The following is a 17021-nucleotide window of genomic DNA, read 5'->3' on the forward strand; positions in this document are numbered from 1 at the left end:
ATATATGACGTCACAATGAATCTTTTTCAAGCATCTAATTTTTTATTTTTTTTTTGGCACAAATTTTGTTACGTCTCATTACCTACGTCACAGACTAAACCAAGGTGGTAAACGATGGAGGTACTAAACGCCTCACCTCTAGGCCCAGGGCGTAATTTCTGAAACTTTTTGGGGGAGGAAGGAATATTTTATGACGTCATGGTGTGAGTAAGCGCTCTACTGTCTACCCCCCCCCCCCCAAAAAAAAACAGGCTCCGTGGGGTGGGTCTTTTTTTTTTCTACCTGCCTCCTTTGTCATTCAGCTTTTGTAAATAGACTTCTCGACACTTGCAGGATAAGGTAACTAATGATGACGAATGTGCAAGCGCTATTTTATCGATTAAGGCCCTTTGCTAAGAAGGGTTTTATTTGACGGGACGGAGCTTACTAGTAATATGATTCGAAGATAAACATGTAAAAACGAAAGTGTATGCTGTCCACATTTTGTTTACACATCGAGATTAGGATTTAGTAACAGTGAGGTTAAGATAGGATTTTAAAGATTACGCTAAACACTCATATGATCCAGATAGAAACAATACGAAATAATGAAAGTTTATCAGTTAATATTGTGGACCATTTCCGTGTTAACCAAACTCTGGTTAGATTGTGATGCCCATGATAGACGATGGATAGAAACAAACTTTGTGAAGCCTGGGGCGCTAGTTAACTGGCGTTCTTTTCAGGCATCTCTTCGGTGGGCACTTCCCCACCTAGAGGGCATGTCCAAAGTCCCTCCCCTCCTCCTGGGACCAGTGTTTCTTCCAGACTTTTTTCTCCGGGGGGGGCGGTCAACATTTTTCGGGGGGGGGGGGCGAACACTAGTAAAAGTGTATGTTTACTATATAAAATCCATCTCGTTCGAAGAGACGCCTGGAAGAAACTCAGCCTGGGACGAAATTGAAAACGTATTTAATTTATATAGATAATATACCGCATACTTTAACCTGTGCCCCCCCCCCCCTGCCCGCCCGGAACTTCAAGTGCAGCAAATGAAAAAAATGTCTGAAAGAAACAGTGCCTATACTTATATTAAAGCGCGTTTTATTTACTTTTGAATCACGTTCAAACATGTTGTTTTTCTCATTGTTCCCAGATGAAGGCGCCGATCCTAGACTAGGAGCCGACCACCACACCGCATCAGACCTACAGTTTGACCCTCTCGCGCCATCCTACGGCACGGGGATGACCACCCACGGGTTCGAGGACAACCTGCCCGCCAACCTTGCCGGCTCCGACAGCTTCGGCTACCAGGGCGGCGACCACGACCTCCCGGCGAACTTTGCTAAGCAACACGTTTCAGACGATTACGGACACGATTCGGATGACGTCATCGACCACGCCAACGGGTCGAACCCGTTCACGGACGACGGCAGCCAAGACGTCCCGGCCGGGTCGTACAACGCCAGTGACGACCGCCCCATCATGGGGTACAACCCGTTCTTGAACGACGACCGCGGAGCTGGGGGTCAAGGTCGGTTTGAAGACGGCGGGGACGCTGGTGATTTTAATAAAGAAAACGAAACCAGGATGACCGGATACGGCAGGTTGGATGAGGAAGTGGAGGACGCGGATCTGGATATGGATCCAGTGGAGAACATCCAAGACAACCAGGGCGATTACAGGCACCAGGAACCAGAAGTGGGAGACTTTATGAGTCACGAAGACCCCAGGCAGATAGCCGCAAGGTTTAGAGATGACGAGCGGGAAGGGGAGTCTGGGGAATACGGTTACCAAGACGATGAACGGGGTCAACATGACCTGGAAGAGGAACCACAGAGCAGGGAGTCTTACAATTACGACGACAGTGAACAGCCTGTCAAGTTTGAGGCTGTTGGGTGTAAACTGTACGGGGAACAGCCTGCACAGGGAGAACAGCCTCAGTATGAAGAGGAACCTGAAGAAGACCACGCCCCAGCTGATTTTGGCGAGGGTGCTGGGAGTGAGCATCAAGCTGAGATTATCAGGTATGATGGCGAGTACAAAGCTATCGGGTGCAGCATCTATGGCGGTCCGACACAAAAGGAGCCCAGTCATGAAGAGGAAATAGAAGAACAAGAAAGTCCAAATGACGCTGACGACAAACCTGAATATAAACCTGAAATTGTCAAGTGTCAGCTTTTTGGACCTGCTGATGATGAGGCAGAACAAGCTGAACAGGGAGACCAGTCATACGATGATGAAACAATCCAAGAAAAAGAACCAGAAGATAACAAAGATGATGATGCAAATGACCCTGACGAGAGACCTGCATACAAACCTGAAATTGTCAAATGTCAGCTGTTTGGACCAGCTGTTGATGAAGCAGAGGCTGAGCATCCTATGGATGCCGGCAATGATGAACACGATGAGCCGGATCACAAAATTGAAGCCGTTGGTTGTAAACTTTACGGCGACGAAGCAAGCCATGAAGAAACAGAAGAACAAGAAAACAGAGAAGATGCTGAGGAGAATCCTGTGTACAAACCGGAAGTTGTCAAATGTCAACTTTTTGGTCCTGCCGTTGACGATGCCGGACAAGCCGAGCAAGGTGACGAGCAATATGGCGGCGATGAAGAAGATCACGGCGCAGCTTCTCAAGATGAGCAGTTGCCAGAACAATACGCTGGTGAAGAAGAGGACCACGATTATGAAAGAGAATACGAACAAACACCCAAACAGGGCAAGGATGAAGATTTGGGAATCGTCAACCAAGCTTTTTCAGACGACGCCGAGTTAGAAGATAAGAGAGTGATAGAGGAAGATGAAAGTGAAGAGCGGGAGTTGAAAGAAGACGACACAGACAAATTTAAAGAGGAACAGTTTGAAGAGGAGATTACTACAGCCAAAACTGTTGCTGGCGTAGAATCCGCTAACAACGCCACCTACTCAGACCATGAAGATGAGATAGGGGATGAAGATGTAGGCGATGATGAATATACAAAAGAAACACATGAATCACGGGAAGAACGAATAACGGAGGAATTAGGTCACCAACCAGATGTAACCGGTACTTCACAACAGTTTGATACAAAGGGAGACTACTCGCCTAATAATTTATCAGAAGACGAGGAAGAGTTTAAACAAGAGAAAATGCAGTCTGTAGAAAAAGGTTTTGAATCTCGTTTTACCGATTCAGACACAATGTCATGTCAGCAAGAGGACCGTAGTTTTGTTGATAATCTTTCAGAACTTACTTCCCCTGACACCATCCCGCAACCTCTGCCCTCCCCGCCTGAACCTAGAGACATGTCACCCTTTGACCCCACCGCCCCCTCCGATTCCCCGTCTCCTTGTCATGATAATCTAGGTCAACACGGTGAGACGATTCAACACGAAGCGACAGTGGATGAGAATAACACAGGTGATTTCTTAACGGACGGCGAGGTAGAAGGTGAAACGAAGTTCGGTGTTGATGGTACAGCGATTACATCAACATCTTCTAGGAATAGTGCGTTTTTAAATTCAGAAGACGAAGAGGAAGAAACAGAGGAGGAATCACAACAACTAGATCAAGGTTGTCTTACTACAACCGGCACGACGGAAACGGAAACTAGCGTTGACGATAAAAGCGGTGAGTACGGTACTGGTCAGGGTTTCGAACCTAACATGGAAAATAATGATAATGCTTTGATGTCCATGTCAATGGAGGGTAGCTTTTACGATGATGGGGGTGAACTCATAGGCGGAGAAGATAGGCGGGCTCAGGAACACCAACACTACACAGATGAAGACAGTTACGACCAGCATAGTTACGAACTAAATCAACACATTCAAAATGGGTTCCCCCCTCAGCCAAGTCAGGATGCATTTCAACAACCAAGTACAGATGCATTTGAGGCTCATGAGGATGAGTTTACATCCACAAGCCAGGATAATGTTTCCGCTGCCCCTCCTAATGTCAGTGAGGGTCAGGACTCCCTCCTCGACACCCCAGTTGTAGCTCAGGGTCTTCAAACTCCCGTTACCGAACACAGCTCTGTGGATTCCTCTGTGGATAAGGCTGGTATTGATTCTTTTGTTCAAGATTTTCAATCAAGTGTCCATGCTGCTCCTCCAGAAGCAGAGCATGAGGAGCCGGAGGTGGAAGAGCATGGTGAAAGCAGCATTGACGCTGTTGGAATTAGCAGCACCCCAGATGAAGGTGAAGCTCAGCGAAACTTAGAAGAAGCTTTACAGAGCTTACAAGTATCAGAACCAGTCCCAGAAAAGGCGGAAGAGCCGTCATCTTCCGTAGATGAGCCACCACCACCACCCTCCAAAACTGATGATGCTCTTGCGGCTGCCGCTGCCCCGGCCGCAGCTGGTGTAGTTGCTGCAGCAGCTGCTGCGGCTACAGCCACCACTACAAAAACAACGGTAAAGAAATCCACACCAGCCAAGGCTGGTACTAAAACAGCAACAACAACAACAACTAAAGTTAAGGAGACCAAAACTACCACAGCCAATGGTAGACCAGCGAGTGTGAAAAAAACCGAAGTCACTACTACAACTACTACAAAAACAGCACCAAAGAAACCTGCAGAAGCCAAACCAACTTCTGCCAGTACAACTGAAAGGAAGACATCTGCGAAACCTTCATCAGCGTCTCCAACCAAGACAGCAGCCCCAGCTGCGCCTAAACCCTCTGGACCTATGCCATCGTATGCGCAACCAATCACGCCTAGAAAACCCAGAGAGCCCAAACCTGCAAGTCCAGACGAGAAGAAAGCCCCCACACCCAGAACACCCTCAGCCACACCCAGGACCCCTAAACCTCATTCTGCTACTACAGCAAGTGCTACTACTACCACTAGCACCATCACTAAAACAACAGTCAGAACGACGTCTGCCACTGTTGCATCAAGCAGAACAGCTCAGCTGGCGCGTCCTAAATCTTCACCCACCAAACTTACTAATGGTAAGCATTTTTATTTATTTTTAAATTATACTAAACACTAGAGAATAAGCCCTCTTTGTTTACGTTTTAAAGGTACAATGCTTTTTATAGTAGCCACATAATGATAATTGAATCACAAGTATTGCAGATAATGATACTTCAGGTTGAACCCTTAAGGTTCAAGTGTTATTAACAATAACAGTAGGATTATTTAGGAGGAAAGGCACTAATGATAGAAAACAACCACTAGATGTTCAAATAAAAGAAAATGCCTGACATTTTAAAAATATAGGCCTAGGGCCTATAGCAGAAAATAATATAAATTATATACCATAATATTTTAGGCCAATAAAAAATAATACTGAAAAATATTCTCGAAAAATTCTAAACATAGCTCTCACTTAACTATCCTAGTTGTAAGTCTTATGTTAACTTTTGAAACATTCTTATTGCTCTCTTTTGGGCTTAGAAAAGATAAATGGATGTATGATTGCACAAGACATATTTTGGTTTTAGATGCTAAAAAATTTTTTTAATATTTGATAAAATAAATCATAAAAGATTGATACTATTATACATGTATAAACAGTGCTGAATGTAAAACATATTTGATTTAATATGTAACCTATTAATTAATTGAAAACTAATACTATTCTGTTCACCATATAGTATATACCCAGTGGAGTTTCTTTATTTCATGCTTCAAACTACCACTTCTCCCACAATTTTGTTTTTCAAAATTATTGTACTGATAAATTTATATTTCAATATTTTTAACCAGTCTTTTTTTATATGCAGATTACTGCCTAAATTAGACTTTTAAAAGTAAAAGAAAATAACTTCTTGAAATGCTAAACTGTGACATAGTACTTTCTTGAGAATACGCTTTTGTCATACGGCATTGGATACAAAACCCTCTCGTCCCAGGTGTAACATCAGTTATGGTTGAAACGTAATACTAGTAGTGATACCTGCAGGAAAAGTTCTGTATCATAGAAATAAATCGGTGAATAAAATTACTTTTATCAAATAATGGTATAGGACTAATACCATAGGACATTTTTTTATCACTAGCTTTTTAATTTATTAAGAATGAAGTATAACCAACAGTTCAGCTGTTTGTATGATTGGGTTAAAGTATCAGCTACACAACTGTACGGCTGTTTGTATGAGTGGGTTAAAGTATCAGCTACACAACTGTACGGCTGTTTGTATGAGTGGGTTAAAGTTTTACCAGAACTACCAGCTGTTGGTAAATGAGAGAAACTGCTGACTGCATAATTCTTTTGAAATCCATAATTTTGAATTACAAGCGCATTCACTCTTTTCTTGATTTAATCAGCAAGGAGACTTGTTTATCAAGTTTATTTTATTTGTTTTCTTTTGGTTTATTTTGCTTCTTGCAAATTTTTATTTAACTGCACGTGCTTTAAATTCAACTGTACTGAGAGCTAGTCTATTTCACATTTTTACAATAGCAAGATTTGTATCATTTATACCAAAGTTAAATAACTGTTCAAAAACTGATAACCTGAATACTTATATTTCCGAGTCCACCTAAAATGGGATAATGTGGTCTGTTCTATGCCCAGCCTCCTTTACTTTCTCTAACATGGGTCAGGTGTCCATAAGAGCTGGGCGGACTTAAGGATGTCTTACGGACTCAAATCTGGCATTTAAACTCTGGATTTTGAAGTAAGCAGTAATGCACTCTACTGTCTGACCACAGTGCCCCATTACTTGAGTCAACCTAGCTTCAAATTAATTTGAAGTTGAGATATGAAATTGGTTTTAGTCATTTCCTTATATATTGCAATATATATTTTAAAAAATGTTATGTTCAGTTGTCTAGTGTTGAATTTATAATAAATGGTCTAGTTATCATTTAGTTTACAGCATATAAGGGTAGGTGGTTTTAATAGTTTCCAATCTGAAAAGCACTTATTCCAAGTTATATTTTGGTTTCCCCTGCGAGAGAGATGCACTGGTGCAGTGACAAAAAGTGTGAAAGCAAAATTGGTATAGATATTAGTTATATTTTTTAAAAGTAAACTAAAGGTAAAAAAAAAAATTTTAATTAGCAAGTAATTGCTCGTGTACTGTAGCCAGGTATAGTGTGTCAAAGCTGTCAGTTTTTTAGAGGTGTAAGTACCAAAACAAATATTTCATAACTTTCCACTCCCAAACATTCAAACTAGTAGGGTTGTTTACTTGGCATATCCTGTCCATCATATGCTTGCTATTTAGGCCTTTTAACTAGTATTATGTAGGCCCTTTTAATAAGAATTCTTTTCTATTTTATATATAGGCCTATACAAAATTATATTTGTATGTCTGGATTTTTATCTTTTTATTTTATGATAATTCAAAGAAAAATAATGTTGCTGTTATTTGTTTTTTTATAATACATGTGTGTACTAGTGATAATACTTTAATGTTTAGTAAAATATCCAATTGCGTTTCCTCAAACAGGTACCAATGGAACTACTGCGGATACTCATAAATCCCCCACTGTGAGTAGCTTACCTTCTATATCATTCAATCATAGCTTAAAATTTCAGTTCAACCTGTTTTCATAAATACTTCTATGATCGCTGGCCCATATCAAGTATATTTTGCTGGTCCCATAGCTGCTATACCAGCAGAGAATAAAACCTCAATACAACACTGTATTGATTCACAGTTTATTGTCCTCTATTCAGTGTAATGTATTGTTCTACTGATATTGTATTGTCCTACTGATATTGTATTGTCCTACTGATATTTTATTGTTCTACTGATATTGTATTGTCCTGCTGATACTGTATTGTCCTACTGATATTGTATTGTCCTATTGATACTGTATTGTCCTACTGATAATGTATGAAGTGTATGGCCCTACTAGTACTGTATTGTCCTACTGATATTTTATTGCTCTACTGATACTGTATTGTCCTACTGATACTGTATTGTCCTACTGATAATGTATTGTCCTATTAATACTTTACTGTCCTACTGATAATGTATTGCCATCTGGCATCATAGCCTTAAAACCTCAAAGTTTAACTGTTCAACTGATACTTTACTGTCGTGTAAAGGCTCTACTAATACTGTATTGTCCTTCTGATACTGTATGACCCTACCCTAGTGATACTGTATTGTCCTACTGATAATGTATTGCCATCTGGCATCATAGCCTTAAAACTTCAAAGTTCAACTGTTCAACTGATACTTTACTGTCTTTAAAGGCTCTACTAATACTGTATTGTCCTTCTGATACTGTATGACCCTACCCTAGTGATACTGTATTGTCCTACTGATAATGTATTGCCATCTGGCATCATAGCCTTAAAACTTCAAAGTTCAGTAAAAGTAGCCCTAAACAAATCAATTGTTGTTAGACTCTGTTGTTAGAATATGTTCTACAAGGTATCAGGAAACTTGTTCAGTGAATAAGTTGAAGTTATCAAAAAAGATGTTCAGGGAATATATATATATATATAAGTTGTCTAGGTATAAGGCAACATGTTCAGTCATTTCATGGAACAAGTTGCCTAGGTTACAGGTAAAACACTTTAACCTATCTGTGAAGGTTGACATCTTGTATGAAAAGTAAATTGTATCCAGCAGTGTATGTGTGTAGTCTTGGGTAATGTTACTAGAGTACCTGTTTAGCATAACTGGTTTCACACATTACAAAAAAAAAAGTTGAAAAGGATTATCTCTCTGGTGTATTTATGTTTCGTCAAGCTTAAAGTTCTAGTTGTAGATTGTAGATAAACAGCTTAACATTCGAGTTAAATGATGAGACGGTTGATAAGAATTCACAATTATTTTTTTTTTAGGTTGACTTTAAAAAATGACCTCGGTAACAGTTTGCACAATGCATTAGGCCTAATCAGTTGCTATTTTTAGACACATTCCCTGTGCTTTGTTTTAGTAAACATGGATAGGTTTTATTGTGAAGCTTCCCGTTTTTTTTTTTACTTTTCATTGTTTCGTATCTTAAGTGTTTTTTTTTTTTTTTTTTTTTTTTTTTTTGTAAGAAACAGATTAGTCAGTCTAAGGTTCAGTTTTAAAAAAAAAAATGCAGCGTTTGAATAAGATGTAAAACTGAGGTGTTTGGTTACTCAGGTGTGAAGAGATGCTCCTCTAGCTTATGTTAGGTAGTGGGTGACATGCACACGCAATGTTTTCCGACCTATTTTTAGCCGGGTCACATTACCTCTCCCGACTAAACGCTTCAAGTGTTGGTTTTGTCACAGGCGAGTTTTTTTTTCCTGAGGCGCTTACTTTTATTTTTCTATTTAAGTGTCAAGATCTACAAAGCGTGTGCATTTTTAGACACTTTCCTCTGCTTATTATCTAGACCCAAGTTCATCTGCTCATTGTTAAAGTATATGACGTCTTACAAAGCGTATGCATTTTTAAACACTTTCTTCTGCTTATTATCTAGACACGAGTTCATCCACTCATTGTTTTAGTATATGACGTCTTTGTTCAAAAGCTATTTTATTTTAGAGCCTGTCTTCGGATGTTAGACCTTTTATGAGTGTTTTTTTTTTCTGGTCTACTTATGTTTTAGGTGTATTATCGTCTGTTGTATGTTTTACTCGTGATTTATCTCTTTGCTCATATAGTTTAGGTACTGGCTCCACCTGTCTTAGAATTGTCTTATCTGCTCTTTGTGTTTTCGTGGTATTAAAAGACGTGCAGTTCACATCCACGGTTCGATGGTGGAACTGCTTAAAATGGTGGGGGGGGGGGGGGGGGTATCGGAGTTTAGTAGTTAAAAGTATGTAGGGGGGGGGGGCTATATCAAAGATGGTGAGTTAAGGTTTGTTACAGGTTTTGGGTCATACCTTGGGGTGGAGATGGGGCTATACCTTGGGATGGAGATGGGGCTATACCTTGGGGTGGAGATGGGGCTATACCTTGGGGTGGAGATGGGCTATTATACCTTGGGGTGGAGATGGGGCTATACCTTGGGATGGAGATGGGGCTATACCTGGGATAGAGATGGGGAAATACCTGGTATAGTGATGGGGCTATGGTGGGATAGGGATTGAGCTATACAACGGGATAGTGATGGGGCTATAGCATGTAACAGATGGGAGGTAAGATACAGTTTACTACAGCTTTGGCTTATACCTTGGCATAAAGATGGGGCTATGATGGGATTAAGCCATACCACGTGATAGTGCATGTAGCAGACATGAGGCAATTGTATCACTGATGGGAGGCGGGGATGGCATGGGATGAGGTAGGGAGCGAGAGACTAAAATAGTTCTGTCTTTAGTCACTCGAGGGACGAGCTCCAGGCACTTGTTATGCAAACACTTCCTCACCGCGCTGTGTCCTGAGCAAATCTTATCCCGACAAACGTTGGCCAAAATAAGGTCACGTCTTCAACACGAAATCTCGTCATGCGGAATTTAGTTGAACATTTTTGACATGTTCCTTATTTTATTTTATTTTTATTAACCGAAGATATTTAGGGTTTTTTTTAAAGCATTTGTTTAAAACGTATTGATTGTATAGGCCTTTAGGTCTACCTAAATGTTAATGCAAGCGTTATATCTAATATGGATGTTTAAAATTTAAAATGCACAAAATGTATCGCCTACATCAAATATTGATTAACACTCAAGTAGAGAAAATTGTAGAAATGTCAAGATCTAGTATTGTTTTTTTTTAATACGAGTGTCATTTATTTTCCTTTTTTTTTAAATAAAGACATATAAAGCCTGAGAAAAAAGCTCTAAAAAAAATGCAGTAAAAATCAGTGATGTTTGGTCAATCATTAACCTACTTCTCCATAATAATACACTTGGCATCTGCTTTTGTTATTAGAAACCAACCCTAAACATAACTATAAAAAGGATTTTCGATAAAGGTAACAGTTTCGTAAAGAATTCACCGCTATGAAGAAATAAAAGGATGGTAGGTCTATATTTAAGCCTGGGTATCTTCGAAAATTCTTTCAAAAAGTATCTGCCCCACTACTTTATCGTCTGTTAGCTTGTCGTCTGTGGGTTGAGATGTTTCATTGATGCCCAGAGAACCCCTTTGCTAAGCATGAGGTCAGACACACCTGGTCATTAGTCATGCAGTACACACGTCTAGTCTCGTGTGCAGACGTGTTAAGTTATTGATAAAAGTTTTATTATCTGCAACATTTACACCTCTGATTGTTGGTGGTACGTGATCAGACTGCCATAAAATATGTACCGTGTGTCGTTGTACTCTTTATTAAATCTGTACAGTGTGTCGTTGTACCCTTCATTAAACATGAACCGTGTGTCGTTGTACACTAACCCGTCCCTACCCCAGCTGTTTCTATCTATTATCTCATTCTGTAAAAGCGATAAAGTGTGGCGATATAGGGTTAAAAATGAAGATAAGAAAAGTTGGATTGAAAGCAGCGGAAAACAAATTAAAAGGGATATTTGAAACGTTTTCTTTTTAATTTTTTTTTTGTTAGCTTAGGTGTCGATTTCGGTTTGCTTATATTTTTTTAAAATCAACATACAAAGCATAGTTATCTCATTAGTTGCCGAAATGGCTCCTGTGAGATCGGTACACAAGTGATATGTGCTTTTAAAATGTAAACAGAAAACATTTGTACTATAAGGGTTACTCGTAAAGTATGTCAATCAGAGGCGGGGACATATGTACCCCCCCCCCCTCGCTACGCCTCTGATGTCAATTGTATCGGGGTGAATGGAAGATCATACGTATGGATGATGTGCTACATGGCGGAAGGTGGATCAGGAAATGTTACGTTACATATATATTTTAGGGGGGGGTATCAAAATGTGCGTTATAATTGTAGCTATTGTGTGCGGAAGTGCTGAAACTGTGACTTCGTTTTCGGTGGAAGAGAGGGTTCTGGCTCTTTGTGACGCCGTGAGGCGATTTGGAGAGGGGGTGGTAGAAATGTTCCGTTAATGGCCTACACCTTAGTCAAATTTAGCTGGTCCATCTAGAGTTCAAATATTTTCGTTACCTACGACTCTCCACTCAACTAGCATAACCAGCGCCTCACAAAACAACCCTCAGTACCCGTGCATGTTTCTAATTAAATATTGCGTTCGTTGTGTGTAGAGTACGTCTGAGTTTCACCGACATCCTCTAGCACAGCTCGTACTTGGCGAACGTTCGTTTTCTCAACAGCCAACTTATATCACTCCTAGAATGCCAGCTGCGCTTTATCATTCTCGCCAATGAACGAACGGGAGAGGCTGCAGTCGTTGACAAATAAACATCTCTTCTTTGATCTTAGTTGTTGAGCTGTTAGTGGTCAAAACAAATGTATGCCAAATTATTATAATTCAGGGTCCACTTTAGGAAATTAAATGGACACTTATATTATTTTTATAGAGAATATAGCCCATCTGTTAAATGTAGTACTAAAGCTTAGCGTTTTCGCTGAAAATTCGGATTTTCTGCGAAATGGTTTAAAGAGGCATCGTAATGCGGAAAGTGCTATTCACACTCTCATTTGGTTTCTTGTTTGTCAACATGGCAACCCTGTTTTCATTTAAAGTCGTGACCCACTTTTACCTTGCGCTCGGCACTCACTTTTTTTCCCGCTGTTGGAGTGATAAACAACGAAGTGAGTTTTTGTAGCATTGCTCGCAGTAGAAAGGCTTTGGGGTCAAGGACAAGGCTACACACATCCAGTGTAGTTGGGTTAAATCATATCAGGGCCAAGATCTACTTACACGAACAATCATTCTGTTTCCTTTGCCACTTAAACGAATGCATTGCTGATTTAAGACCTTGTTCAAAGTTGTTTAATATGTATGAAATGTATTCGGAAAAACGGGAAAATCCTCTGACTAATTTAGAATCTAGATCTTGACTATCACAAATTAAATAAAAGAAACATTGCGATTATTTGAAATACAACTAGAACTCTAGATTATATCTAATCTACAGTAAATATAAAATTTAAAATTATTAAAAATGGCACACCAGTTTTCACATTTGACATATATTTTTTTTTTAACTGAAGAAGACAATGTGCTAGACTTAACGTTGTAGATCAGGATCCTTGAGCAGGCAGTCACTGAATGTCAAAACTAAATCTATCTAGAATCTAGGCATGCTTGAGCACGCTGCTGCATGTTTAAACCACCCTGGGCCAGTGTTAGCACATTCTAAAATATGTTTGCCAGAAGAGTTGGCATACAGCATCACACTATAGAAGTTTACAGGCCTTTCCCGTTGTCATCTCACATCACTGATTGAGATTTTCACAATAATTCTACCAGTTAAACCATTAGTCTTAGGCTAAATTAAACGTGAGCATTCTAGTTATTACGTAAAATATAGATCTACATATCAGTTGAGGCCAAACATAAGCTTATATATTGTTGATAAAGAATGGTATCTTGTTAAATCTTACTCATAAATGCTGTCTTAATAATTACTAGAAATTTAAATAGAACTAGTAGACAATACAAAATGCTATTTTTAGATTTTTTGCTGTGATTTTTTTTTTCAACAACCAGCTGGTATATTTTTAAAGGTTGTAATGTGCAGAGGTGTCCTTGAAAAGAGATAAAGGCCTGAATTATTTTAGTCCAAGCAACTAGCACATACATAAAAAACAACACTCCAAAACAGGTTGATCCCTAATTGCAGTTCACAGAAGTTGTCTTCAAAAAGGAAGAGCTACTATTATAGGTTTAGATACTGTGAGGTTACTTCTCCCCCTTTATCTTAGAAATCTTGTTTTGGATTTATTGCCTGGTTGTTGGGTTGTGTATGTACATAGGTAAAGTACATACCAGAACTGTTGTAATTTGGGGGGTGGGATTTGTTTTGCTCTAGCTCGCAGTGGACCAGTCCTGTATAAAAACTGATATCAACTCAGTAAGGCGTTAACCGTGTTTTTAAAAAAATGATATCTACTCCCTCGGGGTATAAAAACTGAAACCTAGTCCTAAGAGGCCATATTGTTTTTGGCAACTGAGAGGATTTGAACACACATTTCAGAATGAGTGAAAGTGTAAGAAAAATTTTATTTTGAACATTGTGTTTACTAGAGATGTTCTTCTAATATGTATTCTGTTAGTTGCTGACCGTATTAATTAGTGACACATTTTTTGTTCAAGTATTTGTTTTGGAAAATAGCTCAATAAGGTTTATCCTGCTTTTAGTGCAATGGACTTGTTTGCTTTTTTTTTATTGTTTAGCATTTTGAGTTTTGACCTTGAGAAGTCCAGTACATGACACAGTTAACAATGGTCTGAAAGGTCAAGTATGACTGTGATTGATACCTGGTGTCCAGTGTGTTACCTGGTCGTTTAATTAATTAATGACAACTCAGTCTAAGCCAGGGTTGTCAACCTGTATCTCCATTTCTCTCTGTGTTGAGGTGATGCTTTGTTTTATTTAGTGGATCTTTATAAGACTTTTGTAATAAGAAACAAATGGATATTAAACTTAATAAACTTAAGTTGTTTATTTTTTTTTATTTTTTATTTTTTATTTTTTTACAATTTGAAATATCAGAACTTATGATTTTAATTTTTGTGTGGTTCCATTTTTGTTGGGCTTAAGTAATTACTTGGCTGTTTACTCCAAGGTTGTTCGAGATCTCTTATCATAACATACAAGAGACCACTCTTTTAAAAACTATAATGGAATGAATATTGAAGAAAAAAAAACATTTTTTTATAGATGTGCAGCCAAACTATGCTGAAGCCATACCCAGAAAAGATAGTCTTATCTTTAAATCAACATGTCTGCTCAATTTTCATCTCAAGTGTCATTAGTTTTATCCTTTCTTGTGTAAGCCTGCTTGACAGGAATAGAAAATTAACATTTTGCCACTGGACGTTGTCTTTCATTCCCCAGGCCATAAAACCACGGTGCTGTCAGTTGTGATTAATAGTTTCTTATCTGTTGTTGTATCAGCTGTCAACATGACAGGCACCGTTCTTGTTGTATACACGTTTGGTCTTCCAAGTAGTGCTAATGTAGTCATTCAAGTAGAGCTAGTGTAGCCATTCATGTAGGGCTAGTGTAGTCATTCAAGTAGGGCTAATGTAGTCATTCAAGTAGAGCTAGTGTAGCCATTCATGTAGGGCTAGTGTAGTCATTCAAGTAGGGCTAATGTAGTCATTCAAGTAGGGCTAGTGTAGTCATTCAAGTAGGGCTAGTGTAGTCATTCAAGTAGGGCTAGTGTAGTCATTCAAGTAGAGCTAGTGTAGTCATTCAAGTAGGGCTACTTTAGCCATACAGGTAGGGCTAGTATTGCTTTACAGGTAGGGCTAGTGGAGCTTTACTAGTAGGGCTACTTTAGCCTCATGAGTAGGGCTAATGTGTAGCTTTACAAGTGGGGCTACTGTAGCCATTCAAGTTGGGCAGGTGTAGCTTTACAAGTAGGAGTAGTGTAGCCTTGCATATAGGGCTAGTGCAGCCTTTATTGACTCAAAATGTGTCCCACTGAAACCTATTTTCTAGCATTAAAATTACTAATCAGCATGGACCCCAATCACATTGTACTGTGTGAATCAAGTATTCTTGGTGTTAAGATATTTCTTTATTTTCATGTTGACTCTATCTTTGGAAATAGAATGGAGGGAGAAATCGCTTGTGTTTACAAGAATGTGTCTGACCCATATTTTAACTACAAACAAATCATGGTGTTAACCTTATTTTTTTTTTTGTTGTAATGTGTCTACACACAATAGACAAAATGGTGTGAATACACCAAAAGACTTGTCAATGTGTATATATCAACACACATGTTGATTATTTGCTAGTGTTCAACGTTTCCCTATAAACCTACATATTAAAAATTAGTTCATGATTTTCAATTGGTATTTCATCCACAAATGTAGGCATAGTTATAGTTATCTCACAATTAATACCAGATTAAAAGATTCCTCTTTAAAATGATTTTTTTTTTTAAATATTATGTTCTTTCTACTTGTAGAAAAAGCCAGCTGATTTGAAAAATGGTGTGAAGCCAGTAACAGAGAAAAAGGAAATAAAGGCCACATCTACAGCCACAGCATCCAAGCCCTCTACCCCAGCAAGTTAGTATAAAACTATTCAAATTGTTCTACTTTACTTCTCAAATGCTATACCGTCATGCAATACTCATATTATAGCATATCATATTTGTTTAGAATAAATTATTGGAGTGAAGTGGAAATTTTAATTTAGATATACTCTAATATAATATGCATTTGTAGCAATTAAAAGATTGAAAGGTATGATAAGCTACCTATCTATCAGGTCAGTTTTAACAGACTCAGCAAGTTTTTGAATATTTAAAAGATTAAATGACTAGACTGTAGCCATATGTGGTCAAGCCTCATTGACTGAAGTTGGTCAGGGGGTTTAATTTGGCTTGAAACCTGAGTTATGCAAAAATTTAAAGTAAATGTAACTTGCATTATCCTGCATGATGCCTCTTGTGTCATAACTTCAAAATTAAAATTTTCAACTTTGTGAACTCATTCTTTCTTCTTCTTTTTTCTTTGTTCTTAATTCTAGTGTTGAAAGGGATTCCCTTCATCACAATTATTACGTGTCAAATTGTTATGAGCCATTCATAAATTAAAAACTTGTTTGTTTTCTCTGTTAATTTGACAGCATACATCCCGCTGTAAAATTGTATATTGTATTATCCTTTATGAAGTTGCAGTCTTATCATTTCTTTGTTTAGATTTAAATTGTACTAAATTTACTTACATTTCCATCATACAGTTTTAATCTTGAATATTTTGTATTAGGCACTTTTTTTTAAAATAATTTTTACAATGAATGGTTTATTTAGAACCAAATAACAATGTTTGATTTTGATCGTTGCTTTTTTTTTACATACTTGTCCACTCACAAATTTTAGACATACTTATATTTAACAAGATTTAATTTTTATCACGTTTATTTTAAACTAATTTTTTTAAACCTTTTTCTAACTTCTCAGCACCAAAATCCCCAACAAAAACAGCATCACCCAGAACACCATCTGCAACTACACCCAAGAGTGGGGAGGTCAAGTCAAAGATTGGTTCACTTGATAAGGCAAACCACACCCCAGGAGGGGGAAATGTAAGTGCAGGGTCCTTGTAATAATAGGTTGGTATTCCCTCTAAGGTGTGTAATCAATCTGCCATGT

The 17021-nt window shown here is 38.5% G+C and overlaps 1 protein-coding gene across 1 annotated transcript in view; it reads left to right on the plus strand.

Moving 5' to 3' along the window:
- Positions 1-17021, plus strand: part of LOC131955520 (serine-rich adhesin for platelets) — a 54682-nt gene that overhangs the window by 20333 nt on the left and 17328 nt on the right. Inside the window, exons 3-6 of the mRNA XM_059319669.1 lie at positions 1136-4918; positions 7370-7410; positions 15831-15933; positions 16830-16954. Of these exons, the coding sequence (XP_059175652.1) occupies positions 1136-4918; positions 7370-7410; positions 15831-15933; positions 16830-16954 (4052 nt within the window). The remainder of the gene's footprint in view (positions 1-1135; positions 4919-7369; positions 7411-15830; positions 15934-16829; positions 16955-17021) is intronic.

This window comes from Physella acuta, unplaced genomic scaffold (assembly GCF_028476545.2).
Source record: "Physella acuta isolate Inbredline_101_S28 unplaced genomic scaffold, ASM2847654v3 ptg001073l, whole genome shotgun sequence".
NCBI lineage: Eukaryota > Metazoa > Mollusca > Gastropoda > Physidae > Physella > Physella acuta.